Genomic DNA, 22,385 nt, shown 5'->3' on the forward strand with positions numbered 1-22,385 from the left:
ATCCATGGGTCAGAAGCTAGTTTTTCCTCTAGGAAAACTGACGGTGCGGTTACTTGACTTTTTAACGTGCTAAGGCTAAGTCCTTTCTCTACACCCATCTGTAGAAACTCTAGGACAGCCACTGAACTCTGTGTATTAAAGGAGTTTTCTGTGCACCAAAAGCACTTCCACACCTTATCATAGATCTTGCGTGTCTCCATTTTCCTACTTTTCAGCAGAGTCGCAATTAAGTGGTTCGAGAAACCCTTCGCTTTCAGCAGCTGCTCCTCAGAAACTACGTGGCCAAGTTCCACTTTTCCACTTGGGGGCAGTATACTGGGCCTTGGGAGAGTAGGTCCTCCTGGACTGGCAACAACCAGGGGGGCTCTATAGCTAGTTCTTTCAGTATAGAGAACCACGGTCTCCTGGGCCAGTGAGGTGCTATGAGAATCAGGTTGGTGTTCTCTGCACGCAGTTTCCTTAACACTGCTGGAATACTGGTGGAGGAAAGGCATAACATGTCCTGAAAGTCCACCCTTGTGCTAATACATCCAATCCCAGTGCTCCGTCCTCTCTGTTTAGAGAGAAGAAGGTCTTGACTTTGTTTTTCTTGGATGCAAATAAGTCCACTTGAGGTGTTCGCCATTTTTGCGTGATATGCTTGAACACCTCCTGATTCAGTTCCCAGTCGCCTTCCTTCAGCTGAATTCTGCTGAGGAAATCCGCTACTGTGTTTAAATCCCCTTTTAAGTGGATTGCTGATAGAGAGAGTATGTTCTTTTCTCCCCATGTCAGGATTTCTTTCGCTAGTGCCCACAGGGTTCCACTTCTTGTTCCACCCTGCTTGTTTACATAGGCAATGACTGAAGCGTTGTCGGACCTTATTTGCACATGATGTCCTTTCAGTTGTTTCTGGAAAAATTGAAGTGCAAGCCCTACTGCCTTCAATTCTTTCCAGTTGGAGGATCTCATCCTCTCTTCCCACCTCCAAGTCCCTTGGGTTATTTGGGAGCCCAGATGTGCTCCCCATCCTATACCACTTGTGTCCGTGGTAAGGATTTGGGAAATGGGAAGTGTCCACAGCCGACCCATGGTCATATTCTCTACCGTCCTCCACCACCATAGAGTTCTTTTTACCTGTGTCGGTATTTGAACCTGGGTGTCTAAGGACTCCTGCTTGTGGTCCCAAACCTTTAGAAGGAACATTTGCAGTGGCCGAAAATGTAAGGCTGCCCATTGAACAGCTGGGATTGCTGATGTTAGTAACCCCAGTGTTGACATGATCTGTCTGATGGCACATGGTAATTTACCTGGATTGCCCTTGCTTCCTTTTGGATTTTTTCCATCTTCCCTTTGGGTAGAAATATCCTTTGCTGAACAGAATCTATCACGTACCCCAGGTATGTAATTTGTTGTGTGGGTTTTAGATTTGACTTTTCCACATTTATTAACCACCCTAGATCCTTTAGAAAGGTCTGTGTGATCTTGAGGTTCTTTTGCAACCTCTCTGGGGTGTCTGCGAACAGCAGTAGATCGTCCAAGTAGGCGATGATGGATATGCCTTGGACTCGCAAGGGTGCCAGGGCTTCTGCCAGAATCTTTGTGAAGATCCTATCCTGGGTGAGGAGGAAAGGCCTGAAACTGTAGATGCAAGGTTCTGTTTTCCGTCTCTACCGCCAATCTTAGGAACCTTTGATGGTCCCTGTGTATTGGGACGTGTAGGCAAGTGTCCTTTAGATCTAAAGCGACCAGAAAACAGTTTGGAGGTAGTAAAACTCCCCAAACGTCTTCCCGAATACAGAGGCAGCCACCCGCAGAGATTGCATCCCGCGGCTGGCTGCCGTTCTGTATGTGTCACTGCCGCATATTGTGGGAGTGTGGGGAGCGACTGCCAGTGCCGCCCCCCATAGATCTGGTGCACGTTGTTTAGTTGGTGGATGCTCTGCCTCCGCGCGGCATCATAGCATCTGGACGGGAGGAGGAGCGAGACTGAGAGAGCTTCATCTAATAGCAGGTACAAAATTTGATTAGAGCTCAAAGCTGTCTGATGTCTAAGCCCCCGACCACCACCTCCCCGGCCTCACAGTGTGACGGAGAGAGCTCCATGCTGTGGTCAGCTTCTACCAGCTACCACAGTAAAGGGTTAAAGCACACTGACCGGTGGGTGAGTGCTCGGCTCTGCCTGGGCATGGAGGGGTAGTGTCACATATATGGATGGACTGTCCTGTGCAGTGCTGTATATAGATGCATGCTTTGCTGTCAGCCTTATTAACTTTTTTTTATTTTACATGTGAATACATACAGCATGATGTCTAACCCACAACCTTGTAGTGCACTGTGTGGGGGCTGAAATATGGCAGCTCCGTTTTTGCTGGGACTTGTAGTGCACTGTGGGGGCTGAGATATGGCAGCTTCCGATGCTGGGACTTGTAGTGCCTTAGACTGTGGGGGGACTGAGGAATCCTCATTCTGCCATTGAGGGCACTACAAGTCCCAGCAGAGTGGGCTGCCATTCTTCCATCCCCTGTAGTCTAGGGCACTACAAGTTCCAACATAGGAGGCTGCCATTGCTCAGCCCCCCAGAGTGCACTACAAGTCCCAGCATAGGAGGCTGTCATATCTCAGCCCCCCCAGAGTGCACTACAAGTCCCAGCATAGGAGGCTACCATATGTCAGCCCCCAGAGGGCACTACAAGTCCCAGCAGAGCAGGCTGCACAGGTTTGAGATGAGGGGGGGGATTTTTTTTCTGAACGTGAGGATTTTTTTTCTGAACGTGAGGACTTATGCTGGAAGGGGGAGATGGGGAGGATTTGTGCCGAGAGATGTAATTTGTGCTGAGAAGGATGATATTCACTGGAAAGGGGTTATATGAGGGTGAGGATTTGTGCTGAAAGGGGGTATTTTTGCTGCTAGGGGGAGATGGAGGGGTCTGGAAGGGGTGTGGTTTACAGATGATAGGGCTGGTCTTAAATTGGAAGGGGTGTGGCTTCGACACGAAGTGTGGGTCGTATTTAATTTAGGGGGTGCATGAATTTAGTCAGGCCTAGGGCAGCACAAAACCTAAATACACCTCTGCTGCCATGTCATCAACCATAAAGCCCTCCTAGTGGAGTTAGCCAGTGCAGAGGACCTGGCTGCCATCCGCACAAGTTCAGCTGAGGCGCCTGCAATATAAGCTATGCCTCTCAATGAGGATAGGATTTGCTCTTTCGCAGTCTCCTCCTCAAAGTGAGCCTGAATTTGGTTCAGCCAAAATTCCATGTTTCTGGCTACCACCGTGACTGCCATTGCTGGTTTCAAACTACCCAGCGTGGAGTCCCAAGACTTCCTTAGTAACGAATCCATTTTCTTATCCATAGCTTCGGATAAAAAGCCCATGTCCTCAAAAGCTAGGTCTGTATGCCTTGATACTTGAGAAAAGGCAGCATCTAGCTTTGGTGTCTTATTCCATATTGAGGATGGGTCATCAGAAAATGGAAATCGTCTTTTTAAAGCTTTAGAAAAGAATGGTTTTCTTTCCGGTTCCTGCCGTTCTTTAATTGCTTCGATCAAAACCTCATGGACTGGAAATTTTTTATTTTCCTGTTCACTTAAACCCTCATACATCTGATCATGTAGGGATAGTGATTTTTTTCTCAGTTTGAATACCCAGAGTGGTATATATAGCTCCCAAGAGGTGATCTACATCCTCCAATGAGAGTTTGTAACGGGAGGGCTTTTTGGAATCACCTTCCTGAGCCTCCTCCTCTGATTCCTGCGAACCGGACACTGCGCTGTCAGGTTCCTCTTCTGGCTCCTCACTAGGAACTCTTGAAGGGCCTGCACTAGTGGAAGGTCTTACTTCTGGTACTAACGCTGTTGCCTGTACAGGAGGAGAAGCTGACTGAAGCTGAGGGATCTGAACATTTTCAAAAAATGTTTTAAAGGAATCAAAGGTGTTAGATAGTTCTTTAACCGATGATGCCAGATCACTCTGTTCCGCAGCGTGCTCCTGTACTAGCTTGTTAATACAGTCGCTACAAATAGCTTTTTTCCATGACTCTAAGTGTGGCTCTACAAGATGGACACTTTTTCCTTGAACTATGGGTATTCTTATCTTTGTCAGTTTTCTGAAAGACACAAGTGAACAAATATACCCCACAGTTAGTACCGTAACCTTCCCCCTGCTACACGGCAGGTGCGCAGTGCCTTCATACGGGCTTACCACACTAGGGGCCCTATGAATCACCCTCTGACACTGAGGGGTTAAACCACCTCCCCATTACCTGGGGGGGGTGAAGAGGGATGGTGGATTTTTCTAGGAGAGGGGAAAATCCACCCTAGGTTCCCCTTACCTTAGTATGGCTGGAGCTGGTCTCTGCTGGAGCAGTATCTTTGCCTTCTGTTCCCGACATGTCTGTGTCACTAGCGCCGATTGTGCTGTCTCTACAGCGTTGTGCAGCTCCCTCCAGTCATTGCCTGGCTCCGTTTTGAAATTCGCGCCTGGAACCGGAAGCCGCGAACCCGGAAGTGCACGCCCCCGTATGCCGGAATGACGTCACCCGCCGTCGGCTCCGAGCGGTCCCAATACTCAGCGTGGTTTGCGTTTCTGGAATCCCCATTCCTCCTGCAACCACACGCTGCTGAGTATGGGACACTGGCTGCACTTCACTCGCACCGCACTCGGTGCATACAATAACAGAGCCCCCCCGACCTACACCTGCGCTCAGGGATGTGAGGGCGGCCATCCTGTTTCAGGTTAGTAACCTGATTTTAGTCCAGAGAGCCCCTGCTCCCTTCCATGACCGTCTTGCCTGAGCCTCCCTTGGCTCCTCCTGGCTGATTCCTATGGTGTCTCCCCTCTGGAGGAAACACAAATAACTGAGGACCAGCAAGGGAAGAAGGAAATTGATGGGCTGGCGCGGTGTTTCCAATAGAGGGGAGGAGCCAAGGTCTCTCAGGTGGCTGACCTGAAAGACGATTAGGAAAAAAAAAAAAAAAAAGAAGATGAGAGTAAAAGGTGATGGACTGGCCAAGCAGGTCTCCAGATCCAGCATCCTCAAACGGAAGGTGGAGGAGCATAAGGTCTCAAACATCCACCAGATTCATGATGTCATGGAGAAGTGCAAGAGGACTCCAGTGACAACCTGTGAAGCTCTGGTGAACGCCATGCCCAAGAGGGTTAAGGCAGTGCTGGAAAATAATGGTGGCCACACAAAATATTGACTCTTTGGGCCCAATTTGGACATTTTCACTTAAGGGTGTACTTCTGTTGGCAGCGGTTTAGACATTAAATGGCTGTGTCAAGTTATTTGGAGGGGACAGAAAATTTATACTGTAAATATACGATACATTCACTACTTCACATTATAGAAAAGTGTAATTTCTTCAGTGTTGTCACATGTAAAGATATAATAAAATCTTTAGAAAAATGTGAGGGGGGGTGTGCTCACTTTTGTGAGATACTGTATCTCAGAAAAGGGCCTATGAGGGCAGAGGTATATTAGGGATGAGCTGAACAACCCCCGGTTTGGTTCGCACCAGAACACTGCAAAAAGTTTGAGAAAACCCTGTTAAAAAATCTATCGGAAACTAAAATGAAAAATCAAAAGTGCCAATTTTAAAGGCTTATATGCAAGTTATTGTCAAAAAAAAAAAAAAAAAAAAAAAGAAGAGCTTATGGGGACCAGGGTACTTCAATGCAAAAAAGTCCATGGACGGACACCACTTCCTTGACTGTGGGGTTATGTTCTGTCTATTAGGAGAGGACTAGGCAGACATGTTAATGGTTAAAACGTGAAAACATGTAAACTTTAGCAAAGCTGAAACAGGCGGTCCCCTCTTGTCATAACCCCCTCACACTGAACTGAGCAGCTCAGTTCGTCAAAAAGCAGTACCAACTCAAAAAAAGGAGGGGTGGGTGCTGTGTCCATCCATGGACTTCAGAGAAAAAGGATTTTACGGCGAGTACGAAAATCCTATTTTCTCTTATGTCCATGGACGGACACAGCTTCCCTATACTCTTGACTGTAGGGACGTCCCCAAGCAGTGTCAGAAACTAGGGGTGGGAACAGCAATCAAAAACCAAACTTCACCAACACACTAGAGCTCCTCAACGGAGGAGATGCAACCTTAAACTGCTGCCTGCAAAACCTTGCGGCCGAAGCAACCTTGTAAAACTTGGTGAAAGTGTAAACGGACGACCAGGTCGCCGCCTTACACACCTTTTAGACGCTTGATGTCGAAAAGCCCAGGAAGCACCAATTGCCCTGGTCGAATGCGTCGTGACAGGAAAAAAGGGAGGTGACCACCCTTTCGGGCGCAAGCCTGAATGCACGATCTGTCTGATCCACGAGAAATGGTGGCCAACAAGATCGCCAGGCCTTTCTTTGGACCAGACACAGATACAAACGGTGAGTCTGACCCCTGAAACGGAGCCGTAGCAGACAGATACATTCCTTAGACGTGGTGCGTGCTCTACGGGTGTAACACAGCCTCCTTGGGATGTGACGGCCGAGGACACAAGGATGGTAGTACAATGTCCTCATTAAGATGAAATGCCGAAACCACCTTTGGAAAAAAAAAAAAAAAAAAAAAAAAAGAAGGCTGTGGGCGTAGCACCGCTTTATCTCTATGGAGTACCAAATGGGGGGGGGGGGGGGGACTTACAAGACAAGGCAGCCAACTCAGAAACCCATCTAACAGACGTAATGTAATGGCCACTAGAAAGGAAACTTTCTGAGAGAGTGTCAAGAGGAATTTCTTTGTTGTTCTCAAAAGGTTTCTGAAGCACCGAGAGCACGAGCTTCAAATCCCACGGAGGTAGTGGTGGTTGAACCAGAGGAGCGGCATGTCGAAACCCTTGAACAAACGTACTCACCAGTGAGTGGGACGCCAAGGGTCGTTGAGAGAAAACAGTCAAAGCTGAAATCTGCCCCTTAATGGTGCCTAAGGCAAGCTTCTGATCTACTCCATACTGTAAAAACAGCAGGATCCTAGAAACAGAATATGTACGTGGATGCCACCCCATCTCTTCACACAGAGATGTAGGCCTTCCACGTGCGATGGTAAATCTTTCGAGAAAATGACTTCAATGCCCTCAGCATGGTGGAAATAACCAAATCCGACAGGCCCGGTCTCAGCACCTGGCCTTCAACAGCCATGCCTTTAAAGCCAGCGACTAAAGCAGGATGAAGAATGGCACCTTGCGAGAGAAGGTCCTCCCGCATTGGCAGTCGCCAAGGAGCATCTGCCACCAGGCGTATTAGGTCAGTGTACCAAGGGCGCCAAGGCCAATCTGGGGCAATTGGGATCCCCTCTGATTCCGCTCTGTGGAGCAGACGAGGACGCAGTTTCAGTGGGGGAAATTCATATATCAGCCGATACTGTCCCCATGGGGCCACCAATGCGTCCATCGCGTCCACCCAAGGATCTTTTGACCTGGCCACGAACCTCAACACCTTGTGATTGAGTCGAGAAGCCAGGAGATCCACGTCTGGCTCACCCCATCTTAGGCAAAGGAGGCAGAACACATCCGGGGGTAGTGACCGTTCTCCTTTGTCCAGCGTCTGGGGACTTAGGTAGTCCACTTGCCAGTTTTCTACACCTGGAATGTACACGGCCGATAGAGCTGGCACGCTCTGTTCTGCCCACCTCAGGATGTGAGCACACCTCCAACGCTGCAGCCGAGCTTCTTGTTCCTCCCTGATGAGTTGACATGTGCCACCGCTGTGGCGTTGTCTGACTGGATCCTGACTGAACGCCCCTGTAGGCTCTGCGACCATGTGGAGAGGCAGGCGAGATTCTTCCTGTGTCCAGCGACCCTGTGACGACTGAACACCCCAGACTCCCCCCCCCCCCCACCCCCCAACCTGTCAGGCTGGCGTCCGTCGTGATCACCGTCCAGTGAAAGGGAAGGAAGGAACGACTTCCCGGACTGAAGGGCCGGAGATCTCAGCCACCATATCAGGGAAGCCCTGACTAGTTGACTCACACGGATTTGACAATCCAGGGACAATGGAGACTTGTCCCATTTGGACAGAATCTCCTTCTGCAAGACTCAAGTGTGGAATTGAGCAAAATGGTACTGCTTTGAAGGAGGCTACCATGAGACCCAGGACTTGCATGCAAGAGCACAGCGACGACCACCTGAGGGACACCAACAGCTTCACCGCCGTCTAAAGAGTCTGCAATTTTTCCAAAGGGAGAAAAACCTCTCGCCTCTGAGGAGTCTAGAATCAGACCCAGATACTCCAATCGCTTAGTTCAGCACCCAGCCAAACTCTTGGAGGGTCTGGCTGGCAATCGCCACATCCTCCTCCAATTCTGAGCTTGAAGCAGCTCTCAGAAGCAGATCGTCCAAGTAGCCCACGATAGCGATTCCTCGCTGTCTCAGCAAGGCCAAAAATCGGGGCAAGCACCTTGGTAAAAACCCTTGGAGCCGATGCCAGGCCAAAAAGGAAGAGCCACGAATTGATAGTGGTCTTCCCCGACCGCAAAGCACAGGAACCTCTGATGCCCGACATACATGGGGACATGCAAGTATGGGTCCTTGACGTCCAAGGACACCAGAAAATCCCCTGGATGGAGTGCAGCCACCACTTTTAGCTAAATAGCTTCCTTTACCTTACTGCAGTACTGGTTTCATGTCCTTATTGTTCGTTATTGCTTTGAAGTGGCTGTAATTCTGCTCTGATCTCCACACTTCCTGGTTGTCTTTTTCCTTATAATCATCGTACTGGGAGCTTTTCACTGTAGGTCCAAGCAGTCATTACTGTGTGTCTGAACCAATCCAATTCATTTTAAAAACAAAACACTGCCCTGGATTTGTTTGTTTTTGTTCTGTGTGTCTCTCTAGTTCACAGGAACATGAAAACAGTTTAAAAGTGAAACTAACCTACAGGCACATTATATGATTGATTTTGTATCTATTTGTAATCATTTTTAAAAGGAATCAGTTAACTTTTATGTCTCTATACCCTGTAAACAGTCATTTCAGCATAAAAAAATGTTTTCCTTTAGTGACCCTTTAAGCCAAATCAGGCGTCGCAGAACCACTGCAGATACTGAGGCTCTGGAGATCAAGGAATCTGAATCCAGACATACTTGAGGCCATGTACTAACTGGTCAGCCAGTTCCACGCAGCCTGGAGGAGCATGATGCTCTTCCAACTCCTGGTGCAATAGCCTTGCCCATTCAGTGAGTGTCTGTGACAACAGTGCCATAGCCAAAATAGGCCGCAAAGCTGAACCCAGCATAGAGAACATGGACCGACCAACCGCTTCGGACCTCCTGTCAGCAGGGTCCCTAAATGCAGGGGTTCCCTCAACCGGAATCGTTGCTTTGTTCAACCTGGATACCGGGGGGGATCCACAACTGGGGGAGATGCTCACTTTTTAAAAGGCTCTCCTCAAAGGGGTAAAGGTCCTCTGCAGTCGTTCCCATTCCTTGTCTATAAGCTTATCAAAAAAGGTCACAGAAGGAAACACCTTAGCAGTGCAGGCCTGCTTGTGGGACCCAAAAGGGACTGATTCCTCAGCAGATGTCCTGGCAGTATCCTCTAGCTTAAGAGTGCCCCCCACTGCAGTGATAAGAGCTCTAACCAGTGCCTTGTCTTGCGCTGACCCGGACCTGGAGTCGTCCTCACTGTCCGAAAGGTCCTGGTCCGCATCCTCCGATACCTCAGAACCAGGGCCCTGGGCCACAGCCGAGCCAGAGCTATCCCCAGGAGATGGTGGGGGGGGGGGGAATGTTTTTTTACCCCCCTTTCGCCCACACACCGCTTCCCCACCCTGGCAACAAATGATTCCAGGACTGCCGACCAAGTGACCGCAGGTGCACCGGTTGTCACCACTGGAATGTCTGGGGAAGAAGCGCCAGCTTCTGACGCCATGCTTACTAGCTCACCCGACAACCAGGGCCAGATTTTCCCTCCCTGCCACCCCAAGGCCAGGTTCCACAATGCACCCCTTCCCCGCCAACCGAACCCCCCCCCCAATCAACGGAGAATGGCAACCGGACGGGACAGGGGCGGCACGGTTAGTTCAAATATTTTGTTTCTTTTTTTTTTTACTTTATCCCTTTTTTTTTTTTTTTTATATCTGTAGCTTGTCGTTTACTTTTTTTTTTGTGTAATTTTCTTATTATTTTGAATATTATTTTTCTTATTCTTTGCTTTTTAAATACTTTAAATTATTATTATTTTTATCATTTTTTTTTTCACTTAACTTTATTGCTATCACACAGGAGAAAACAATTCCATGTGTGATAGCAATTGGAGGTGACAGGTTCTCTTTATTAACCCTGTCACCTCCAAAACAGAAGTGCTAGCACTGTGCTAGAACTCCTGGGAAGCATAGCTCACCCCTCTCACTGTGTACATCGGTGGCAGGGACAGGAGACAGACTCGGCGGCTGGGGGGGGGGGGGGGGGGGGAGTCCCAAAGGCAAAGCAAGCAGAGAAAGGTATGTGGGGGGAGGGGAGGACAGACAGCAACACACATTTGACAAGCGATTTTGGCGACATTGCCGCAATCACTTAACGAGCGAGCGGATTCCCCCACTCAATTCTCCCCCACAGCAACTTACCGCCCTCAACTGTATGTTACGGCCGTCAGGGGACTCCATGCCACTGCCGCCCTTTGGCACCCTGCCGCCCCGAGGCCTGGCCTCAGTGGCCTTGTGGGAAATCCGGGCCTGCCGACAACCCTCAGGGACTAATGTCAAGGTACAAGTGCACAAAAAGACAGACACACCCTCCTTGCTGTACTGACCAAAAGGGATATCCCAGGGGACTCGCCACCCCGACAAGAAAGCTGCATAGCGCTGCGGTCCGCTCTCCTTTACACTGTGTGTGTCTGAAGTAAAACTGTGCTGTTCAGAAAGTCCCCCCAGCACTAGAGGCCAAAATCACACCAAGATGGCCGCCGGCCGCCTCAGAAAAAAAAAAAAAAGGAGCGTGAGTGTCTAGAAAATGTCCGCCCGCTATAACTGCCTGCATCACAGCGCAGCTACAAGAAAATGGCTGCCAGCCACATGTCAATAGCAGCAGCGCGAGCATAGGAAAATGGCACAGATTTAAAAAAAAAACGGCGCCGAGGACACTGAGGTGAACGAAAAGGCCGGAAAACATAGTGGCCCCCGAGCGGAGGACCCCCCATGGCAGACCACCCACACAGAGAGCGGGCCCAGAACACCCCACAGCCCCCAGCCAGGATAGGAAAAAAAACAACCCCTCAGGTACATCCCAGGTCAGTCACAGCATGGTGGAGGAGGGAATGGACGGGGGGGAGAGGAAAGGGAGGACACGAGACCCCCCCTAGGAAAGCCCAGCTGTTCCATCCTGCCAAGACAGGAGGAAAAGTACTTACCCGTCCCTGCGAGGACTGCTGGCGCGTTCCTGACAGTACGGAGTAGCTGCCGGCCACGCCCCACTGTGACACAGACAGCTAGCAGCCTGGTCATATGTGAGCCCTGGGGTAAAAAGCTCACCGGCCACCCCTGGAGCAATGGGGTATGTCGTGGCGGACCCAGCGCATTGCTAAGGCCTGCTCACGCTCGATGCCTTGACTGGGGGAGGGGCGACAAGGATCTATATTATCCAGCCTGTCACCCAGTCGGCAGTTGATAGAAGATCTGAGGATCCAAAAAAAAAAAAAAATTTAATATGTAAAAATAACATTTCTTCAGGACCATGGGCCCAATGGGAGCCAGGTCCTTCTCTACTAGGCAGAAAAAAACTGGAGCTGCTCAGTGCAGTGTGAGGGGTTATGACCAGAGGGACTGCCCCCTGGGCGGGGCCGTTTCAGCTTTGCTAAAGTTTACATGTTTTAACCATTAACATGTCTGTCTAGTCCTCTCCTAATAGACGGAACATAACCCTGCAGTCAAGAGTATAAGGAAGCTGTGTCCGTCCATGGACATAAGAGAAAAATCGTTTTTGAATTTATTTATTTTATTGTTTTTTTTATTTTTTGGAGCAGTGATTTTAATAATGCTTAAAGCGGTGGTTAACCCTCCATAGCAACATTTTAGCATAAAATTAGGCATAGTAGCGCGAGCTACAGTATGCCGGTCTTGATTTTTTTAGCCCCGTACTCACTGTGCAATCGTACATTGAAGATTCCGACTCCCCGCGGGGAATGGGCGTTCCTATCCAGACGGAGGATGATTGACGGCCGGCTCTTGCACGTCACGCTCCCCGAAGACAGCCGGAGTAGGTCTCGGCTCTTCACGGCGCTATACGGCGCATGCGCCGTGAAGAGCCAAGCCTATTTCGGCTATTTCCGGAGAAGCGTGACGTGCCAGAGCCGGCCGTCAATCATCCTCCGTCTGGATAGGAACACCCATTCCCCGCGGGGAGTCGGTATCTTCAATGTACGATTGCACTGTGAGTACCGGGCTAAAAAAATCAAGACAGGCATACTGTAGCTCGCGCTACTATGCCTAATTTTATGCTAGAAGAAAACATTTTTATTTTATTTATAGGGTGAACCCCCGCTTTAAAGTGAAACAATAAAACATGATATTCTTTAACCACTTGCCGTCCGCCCCAGAGTCAAATGAAGGCTGGGCGGTGCAGCTCTCATTCTGGGTGGACATCATATGACGATTGAGCCGCGTTGGTAGGACACGGCGTGACTCTGATCTCTGTAAAGACCCGCGGCTCTTTTACCATGTGATAGGCTGTGTCCAATCACATGAAAAACACGGAGATGTCGGTAATTGGCGCTCCTCGCCTCACACTGACAGAGTGTGAGGAGAGGAGAGCCGATCAGCGGCATCTCCTCACAGAGGACATCTAGGGATTTAATCAGGGCACTGATCATCAGTGTCCTGATTACAATTAAATGCCCACCAGTGCCAGAAATCAGTGGCTATTAGTGATGCCAGTCAGTGCTGCCCATCTCTGCCCCCATCAGTGGTGCCCACCCGTGCCACCTCATCAGTGCCCATCAGTCAAGGAGAAAAAATACTTATTTACAAAGTTTACTGACAAACTGAGAAAAAAAAAACCACACACACTCACTTTGGTCTTTTATCCCCCCCCCCCCCAAAAAAAAAACAAGTGATTAAATACCACCAAAATAAAGCTCTATTTGTGTCCCCCACCCAGTACATAGCAGGCCCGTCTGGAATGGATATTGAGGCTAGGTTCACACTGCTGCGAATTCAAAATCGCGGTAAAATCGTGATTTTACCGCGATTTCGCGGCCGCAATTTCGGCCTCGATTTAAGAGACATCTGTGCAGTGTTCAATGTAAATCGTGGCCCGAAATCGCAAAAAGTAGTACAGGAACTACTTTTTGAAATCGGTGCAGCGCCGATTTAAGATGCGATTTGACATGTGAAATCGCATCTCAAATCGTACCAAATCGTACCCAGTGTGAACCTGGGCTAAGGAGAACTCCATGCCCCCTCCTGAACCATAGCAGGCCACATGCCCTCAACAAAGCACCTTGTCCACATGGGGATAAGAGCCTCTTTCCGACAACCTTGGGATGTAGGGCGTGGGGACGGACTTATCGAAATCTGGAAGTCAGCTTTAACAAGGGGGCCCCCAGAGCCCAGTGCCCCTCCTATGTGAATGGGTATCAGGTACATTGTACCACTTACCCATTCACAAAAAAAAAAAAAAAAAACACACACACCACGACAGTTTGACAATTCCTTTATTAACCACTCCAGCCTCAGTAGGATTTACCCACTTCCCGACTAGGGATGAGCTCCGGCATGTTCGCACACGCCACGTGCAGAGCCCGCCAGGAAGTCTGCACGGTGCTGCGCTAATCACAGGCAGGGAGACATATTCCCGATGCTCAGCTGCAGAGATCGGATAATGTCTGACTGCCTGTGATTAGCGCATCGCCGTGCCGACTTCCTGGCAGAGCTCACGCCAGAGCTCATCCCTATTCCTGACCAGGCCATTTTTGCAATACGGCACTGCGTCGCTTTAACCAACAATCGCGCGACACTGTACCCATACAAAATAGATGTCCTTGTTTTCCCACAAGCAGAGATTTATTTTGGTGGCATTTGATCACCTCTGAAGTTTTTTCTTTTTTGGCTATAATAATAAAAAAAAAAAAAAAATATCTTCATCTGTTTAGGTCAATATGTATTCTGCTACACATTTTTGGAAGAATTGTTTTTATTTTTTGGCAACAAACATATATTGGTTTGCGCAAAAAGTTACAGCGTCTGCAAAATAGGGTGGGGGATATATTTATGGCATTTTTATTTAAAAACATATTTTGTACTAGTAATGATCAGTGATTTTTAGTGGAGAATGAATATATCTCAGTACAGTGCCTATGACGTCACGTCAGGTAGAGGAGTTATACAGCTTTGCCATGGACATAGGTGCCTCACATAGTAAGTGAAGTTTAGTTTTTTTTTTTTTTTTTTTTAACACACACACACACATGTGATAGAAAGGTTGAATTCAATAAAAAAAACTAAAGAATAAAAAGTCCCCAATCCCATGAAAGAGGTGTTGCAATGTTGCCATATAGATGGCCGTAGTCCCCCCTCAGTCCCCTCACCTGCTCGGACACGGTTCTGAAGAGGCAGGAGGCGTCCTTGGCGGTGAGTTTCCTGTACAGTCCCAGGCTGCCCAGATACTCGTCCATGGTGACTTCATTGAGAGACTTCTGGCCGAAGTATTTCTTCCAGCCCTTGTGCATGGCTGCGAGCGTTCCCGAGCCCCACGCCGCGCTACAATACACGGCCACCTGAGTGGAGGCGGCCGCTGCCTCAGCGCCCTTTAAATAGTCCGACTCTCCTCCCAGTCAGCCGTCAGAGCCTAAGCCGTTCTACTCGTGTCCGGCTCGCTGACACCTTGGACTACAGGAGCCGACACCCTCCACAAGTAGTCCCAACTTCCTTCCACTTCAAGTCTAGAAGAAAAAAGAAGAAGCAGCAAATGTTAACCCCTTGCCATCCACTGGGCTATTGTTCTAGTCCATATCCTGGGCCCATACCCAACATATCCCACCCATGGACAAGGCAATGTGTCTCCTGCCCCATAGTCTCAGTGCATTGCATTGGTAGAAGAAAGACAAGCTGTATTTCTACACATAACATCACTACAAGCTGTCCTGTGGAAAGTTAAATGAAATGCCATTTGGAGACTAATAAAAAAAAAAAGATAAATGAAGTGTTGTAACAACGAATTGCATGGTCTCCACATAGCGCTAAGCCTTCTACAGAGTATAATGGGTACCCGTGATGTGAATGGGCCCCTGAGGAGAGAAACTTTCCATTGTGAATAGTGTGATTAAAAAGTCCTGTCAGGTTATTATTGCTGAGATTTACCCTTGGCATATTTCCTATCAACCATTGAAAATGGAGGCTTGTCACCCCCCCCCCCCCCAAAAAAAAAGTAGAGGGGGAATGTTCCAAAGAGACGGCTAAGAGAGACACGGTGTCCCTCGCCTTCCAAAGATTTCCTGTTGTGTCTGCAGAAAAGGAAGTGCAGAAATCTCCCCATTGAGACACAGGCAACAAAAATACCTGACAGGAGTTTTAAGGTCCATTAACACAGGCGGGCGACCATTGGGGAGAATCTGGGATTCTTTTCCTATTCTTATATACACATTGGGGTTTATTTACTAAAGGCAAAGCCACGTTGCACTACAAGTGCACTTGGAAGTGCAGTCACTGTAGATCTGAGGGGAAGATCTGAAATTAGGGAAAGCTCTGCTGATTTTATTATCCAATCATGTGCAAGCTAAAATGCTGTTTTTTATTTTCCTTGCATGTCCCCCTCAGATCTACAGCGACTGCACTTCCAAGTGCACTTGTAGTGCAAAGTGGATTTGCCTTAGTAAATAAACCCCAGTGTGTGCGAAAAAGAACAGCTATTTTGTACCTTTACAAATCAAAGCTCACCAGACAATGGGCACACGTAAGACAAAACAAAAGCCAACACCTTGGATACATCTGATTTTAGTCAAGCACAGGTGAGGGAAATTAATTGTAAACCAAATCCCTATCAAGTCTAAAGAATATACACAGTCACCGCGGGGCGGCTGAGGGTCTAACCCCGGGAGTGTGTTTCTCTGAATTGTAAATGTATATAAGGCCCCTTTCACACTGGGGCGGGAGGTGCGGCAGTGGTAAAGCCCTCAGGCTTTTTCACACTGGAGAAACAGGAGCAGCTGTTTACGGTCAGTTTGCAGGCGCTATTTTTAGCGCAATAGTGCCTGCAAACTGCCCCAGTGTGAAAGGGGTCTAAGAAAAAAGGAACTGGGAAAGGAAAGAAGATTTTCCCAAAAATCAATTCTTCAGAAAGAAACTGCCCAGGGAAAGCATTTCTGGCTGCAGCTAATCGTCCAGTTTACACGTGTCTGTAGCCTATTCACCCATCTGAACGAGGCCCAAACCATCCCCTGCTCTATTCAAAACTGGAAAAATATATCTTGTTTGGATTTTAATTAAAAAAACTGAAAAAAAATTTCACCTCTATACACTGCAGTACTGACATTTACATTGCTATTAAAGTATTACATTTTATATGTATGGCCTACATTTCATAGCTGCTATAAACTTCTTAAATTGGGGGTTGTATCCAAGCGCTGGTATTTTTAAATACTATTAATAAAGTATTGTGTGTCTTAAAGTATGGGCACCGTTCTATCATTGCATTCATGTACATAAAGTTCATTTAAAGTAGTAATTCTACCAACAAATTCAACATAAAATTTAAGTTGGATATATGAGGATTTTTTTTTTTTTGCTATTGGTTTTCTTATAAGGATTCTTGTAACATTTGCTGTGATATATGAGGGGAACTCAGGATTACTCCATGTGTGAGCACAGGTGGGAATAAATGTGTGCTTATTATGGTTCCATCACCTGTGATATTAACTAGTCTTAGTAGGCATCCAGACCCAGGCTTTAGAAATGGGTCCGAAAGACTAAACAATATGAGAGTCTTTGGGGGGATTAAACCCTTTCATGCCTAAAATGGCATTTGGTGTTTACAAGTTAAAATCTATATTTTTTGCTAGAAAATTACTTAGAACCCCCAAACGTTATATACATTTTTTTTTAACAGAAAATAGAATGGTGATTGTTGCAATATTTTATGTCACACCGTATTTGTGCAGCGTTGTGTTTTAAACACAACTTTTTTGGGAAAAAGACACTTTCATGAATTAAAAAAAAAAAAAACAGTAAAGTTAGCCCAATTTTTTTGGATAATATGAAAGATGATGTTACACTGAGTAAATAGATACCAAACATGTCACGCTTTAAAATTGCACGCACTCGTGGAATGGCAACAAACTATGGTACCTACGGTTACCAGATTAGAGTTACAGCGGAGGGCTAGTGCTAGAATTATTGCTTTTGCTCTGACGATCTCAACGATACCTCACATGTGTGATTTAAACACCGTTTACATATGCAGGCGCGACATCCGTATGCATTTTCTTTGGTGCGCAAGCTCACAGGGAATGGGGCGCTTTAAAAAAAAAATGTTTTTTTCTTATTTATTTTTACATTGTGTTTTAAAAAAAATTTTATCACTTTTATTGCTGTCACAAGGAATGTAAACATTCCTTGGGACAGTAATAGGTGCTGACAGGTACTCTTTATGGAGGGATCGGGGGTCTAAAAGACCTCCGATCCCTCCTTTGCGCTTCTAAGTATTCAGATCGCTGAAAACAGTGATTCTGAATACTCTATATTTTTTTGGAATCCGGCGCTATTGGCAGCCGAGTAAACCAGAAGTGGCGCTGTGACATCACTCACTTTTTCAGGCATAGGGAAAAACAGCATAGGGTGACTAAGGCTGCTTTCACACTCAGGTGCTTTACAGGCGCTATAGCGCTAAAAATAGCACCTGCATAGCACGACGGTAAAGAGTCTCTCCTCTCACTGCAGTGTGAAAGCCCGAGTGCTTTCACACTGGAGTGGTGCGCTGGCAGGACGGTATACGCCGCTCCCACAGCACCCCTGCCCATTGAAATTAATGGGCAGCGCCACTGAAGTTCTTTTAACCCTTTTTCGTCCGTTCGCGGGGGTTAAAAGCGTCCTGCTAGCAGCCAAAAAGCGACGCAAAAGGGATGGTAAAGCATCGATAAAAATAGCAGCACTTTACCGCCGACGCCCCCAAGGTCCTACTGTAAAAGTAGCCTAAAGCCTCATACACATGATCGGACAAACAAACTCTTCAGTGGATTTTTGTTTGATGGAGTTGGCCGGGCACACCCATAGCATACACACAGCAGGACTTTTCTGCAAACTTTCCCAAAACTTTCCCAACATCACGTGGTTTTTCTGCTCTTTACCTCCACCCTTTGGTCAACTTCTGCTATTGTTGGTTGATTTTAACATTGGTTCTGGGCATGCGTGTTTTGTACTTCGGACAAAAGTCCGATGGACTTCTGTACACATGATAGGACTTTGCACCGTAGGACTTTTGTTGGCGAAAAGTTTGTCCGTTTGCAGAGCAAAATTTTGTCCGATAAAAACCAAAAAAGTTTGTCGGGTGGAGCGTACACACGGTAGGATTTTTTTTAAAACCTGCTAATTTTGAAGTTTGTTGTCAAAAAGTCAGATCGTGTGTATGGGGTTTTAGAGTACAAGTATGAACAGTGACAATTAGAAAGAATGGGATTCTGCGTAGCCAAGCGTGATTTGGTATAGTTGGCACATAGAAAATGTGTCAGTATTTACATTAGAAAAATGACATATTGCATACCTCCCAACTTTTTGATATGGGATTGAGGGACACATATTAGCAAAAGTATGTAGGAATAGGATACATCTCCTGCCACACCCTTTAACCACTTCCCGCCAGCCAGACGACTTTTTACGGCCGCAATGTGGATCTTAAAGGAGTTCTCTAAGCTAAAACTTTTAACCCCCGCTGTGCCCGGGCTGTAAAACTATACAAAATAAACTTTCACTTACCTGCCTACGATCCCTCGTTGTTCCGTTATCGCCGCCCGTGCACCGGTTCCTGTCAGCTTCCTCTTCCTGCGGGTCGGTGACTCACCGTGCGCTCAGCCTATCAGCGGCCGCAGCAATGTCCCGCCGCGGCCGCTGATAGGCTGAGCGCACGGTGAGTCACCGACCCGCAGGAAGAGGAAGCTGACAGGAACCGGAGCACGGGCGGCGATAACGGAACAACGGGGGATCGTAGGCAGGTAAGTGAAAGTTTATTTTGTATAGTTTTACAGCCCGGGCACAGCGGGGGTTAAAAGTTTTAGCTTAGAGAACTCCTTTAATTGCCGGGAGGCCGTCTATATACGGCCTCCAGCCACTGGGGGGTGCGCGCGCGCGCCCGCCTAGTCGCTCAGGGGCCAATGCGCGTGCCTGGCGGCCGCAATGTCCGACAAGCACCCACGATCGGCAGTCACAGAGACAGGGACATGGATCTCTGTGTGTCCTGTCAGAGAGAGGAGAACGATGGTGTGTCCTTTGTATATTGGGATAACCATCGATCACCTCCCCCAGTCACTCCCCTCCCCCACAGTTAGAAACACTATGCAGGGCACACATTAACCCCTTCCTCGCCCCCTAGTGTTAACCCCTTCCCTACCAGTCACATTTATACAGTTATCGGTGCATATTTATAGCACTGTTCGTTGTATAAATGTGAATGGTCCCAAAAATGTGTCAAAAGTGTCCGCCGCAATATCGCAGTCATGACAAAAATCGCAGATCGCCGCCATTACTAGTAGAAAAAAAATAATAATAAAAAAAATGTCATAATTCTATCCCCTATTTTGTAGGCGCTAAAACTTTTGCGCAAACCAATCACTATATGCTTATTGCGATTTTTTTTTTTTTACCAAAAATATATATATTTTTTTTTAATTGGATATTTATTATAGCAAAAAGTAAAAAAAAAAAAAACGTTTTTTTTCACAATTGTCGCTCTATTTTTGTTTATATCGCAAAAAATAAAAACCGCAGAGGTGATAAAATATATACCACCAAAAGAAAGCTCTATTTGTGGTAAAAAAAAAGAACGTCAATTTTGTTTAGGAGCCACGTCGCACGACCACGCAATTGTCATTCAAAGCGTGACAGTGCTGAAAGCTAAAATTTCGCTTAGGCAGGAAGGGGGTATATGTTCCCAGTAAGCAAGTGGTTAAAGGAGAATTATTAAAAAAAAAAAAATAAAATATTAGTTAAACCCACAAGGGCTTTTTTTGACACTATTATTCCTTTATATTGGTCTTTGAAGTTTACAAATGCAGCAATTTAAAAAATTGAATGAAAGGTTTAGCACTGGGAAACACTTTTTAAAAGATAAAAAGTGCATTTATAAAAAAAAAAACTATATATATATCAGAACAAAATGAGGAGGAAAGAGGGACAGAGGGACTTTTTTTCCAAATCGGGGACAGTCCCTCAAAATCAGGGACAGTTGGGAGCTATGCATATTGTTATCCCCCAAACCCTCTTTGTTTACTTTGAAACAGATATTTTTTACTCCCTATGGCCTCATGCACACAGATGTAGATAGGCATGGCTGGAGAAACTCAGGTGAGATATGCAGCTTGTCATAGAAGGAATGGCTGCACTGTACTCATATAAACACTGATGCTTAAAGTGGAGGCCCACCCTAAAAAAAATAAAAATTATTTACTTGCCAGAAATTGCGGTTGCTATGCGGATCTTCCTAATTTGCTTCTTCCTAGTCTGCGGCTGGTCTTCATCCTTGCATTGTCTTCTGGGTAATGGGGCGCCCTGCCTTCTGGGAACTGTGTGTATTCCAGAGAGCAGCCGCCCATTCATACAGTGCCGCGGGACTCGCACATGCGTAGTAGGAAACGGGCAGTGAAGACGCAAGGCTCTGTTTCCCTTAGTGAGGATGGCGGTGCCGGGATTTGCCACGATCAAGGGATCGGCCTTGGGGGGGGGCGACATCACGGGCGCCTAGGACAAGTAAGTGTCCTTATTAAAAGTCAGCAGCTACAGTGTTTGACTTTGAAAAAATAAATAAAATGCGGGTGGAACCCCGCTTTAATTGCATTAGCATTTACCTGTGCATCCGTGTTCAACGTATTTTCCTGAACGCACTCAAGAAAATACGTATGTGCACATAAATACTCATCCGATACACACATAGAGCCTATCAATTCGCAGGCTTCATGTATAGCAGTGTTTCTCAACCTTTTACGATGAAGTACCCCCTGCAGGTCTAAAAAAAATTACAAAGTACCCCGTTTCGAAAAAAGTAATTTCGATTGTTTGGGTGTCATAGTTTCTATGTGTGTGTAATTTCAGTATGTGTTTGTGATGGTTTTTGTTCGTTTACAATATCATTGTATGTGTGCATGCTGCCTGATCAGTGCCCAATGCCCATCAATGCAGCTTCAGCAGTGCCCATCAATGCAGCCTGATCAGCACCACCTGACCAGCGCCCATCAACTCAGCCCTTATTGTGCCCATCAGTGGAGCCTCGCCAGTGCCCATCAATTCAGCCTTGCCAGTCACCAGTGCCCATCAATGCAGCCTCAGCAGTGCCTACCAGCGCAGCCTTGCCAGTCACCGGGGCCCATTAGCACCACCTTGCCCATCAATGCAGCCTGATCAGTGCCCATAAATGCAGCCTTACCTGTGCCCATCAGCTCAGCCTGATCAGTACCCATCAGTGCAGCCTGGTCAGTGATCAATCCCTTTGTCGTTCTGATTGCATTTGTGTCAGATCCTTGATCCAGAGAAGTAGTTCTCTGCTCACTTCCTAACCTGTTCAAGGCCCCATTATCCTACAGTCTTTATTCCACTCCATGTGGATTTGCCTTACCAAGTCATTGATAATGACAGCAGCTCTGTGCACATATGCCACAATAGTGCATTACTTTCCATTATTCTCTTTAGGCAGCCACTTGTGTAAGAACTGGAATACTGGCTTTAGTAAACTAGGGGGGTTATTTTTGAAAGGCAAATCCACTTTGCACTACAAGTGCACCTGGAGGTGCAGTCGCTGTAGATCAGAGGTGCCGGGTGCTATGTAATGCAAAAGGGTCTAGCGGTGCAGGGTGCTGTGTAATGTAAAGAGGTCCTTAGATGCAAGGTGTTGTTTAATGTAAAGGGGTCCAGAGGTCCAGAGTGCTCTGTAATGTAAAGGGGTCCAGAGGTGCAGTTGTGTAGAGGGGGTATACAGTAGTGACAAAAAGGGGGCACAGTGGGGTGTTTTTACATTTTAAGGTGGGGAGGGTGCCAGATAAAGGATCCACCCGGGTGCCAAATGCTCTAGGTACGCCTCTGCAGGTACTGCCTGTGTGGCAATAATGAGGTCTGATGAACTGCAAACTTTGTGGGGAGAATGTAGGCGTAGTATCAAACAAAGTGCCGTCTTCACTTCCCCCAAAAGTCAATAAAAAAAATAGTCATATTTAAATCTCATATCTATGCTAAAAAGTAAAACTAATGTGAAGAGGGATTAGAACACCTGTCAGATT

General features: G+C 47.0%; 1 protein-coding gene across 1 annotated transcript in view; it reads right to left on the minus strand.

Annotated features, from left to right (window-relative positions):
- The window catches only part of ALG13 (ALG13 UDP-N-acetylglucosaminyltransferase subunit), a 401,371-nt gene that overhangs the window by 341,929 nt on the left and 37,057 nt on the right, over positions 1–22,385 (minus strand). The window contains exon 7 of the mRNA XM_040325249.1: positions 14,502–14,740. Coding sequence (XP_040181183.1) covers positions 14,502–14,740 — 239 coding nt within the window. The remainder of the gene's footprint in view (positions 1–14,501; positions 14,741–22,385) is intronic.

The sequence above is a fragment of the Rana temporaria genome, chromosome 9, assembly GCF_905171775.1.
Source record: "Rana temporaria chromosome 9, aRanTem1.1, whole genome shotgun sequence".
Classification (NCBI taxonomy): domain Eukaryota; kingdom Metazoa; phylum Chordata; class Amphibia; order Anura; family Ranidae; genus Rana; species Rana temporaria.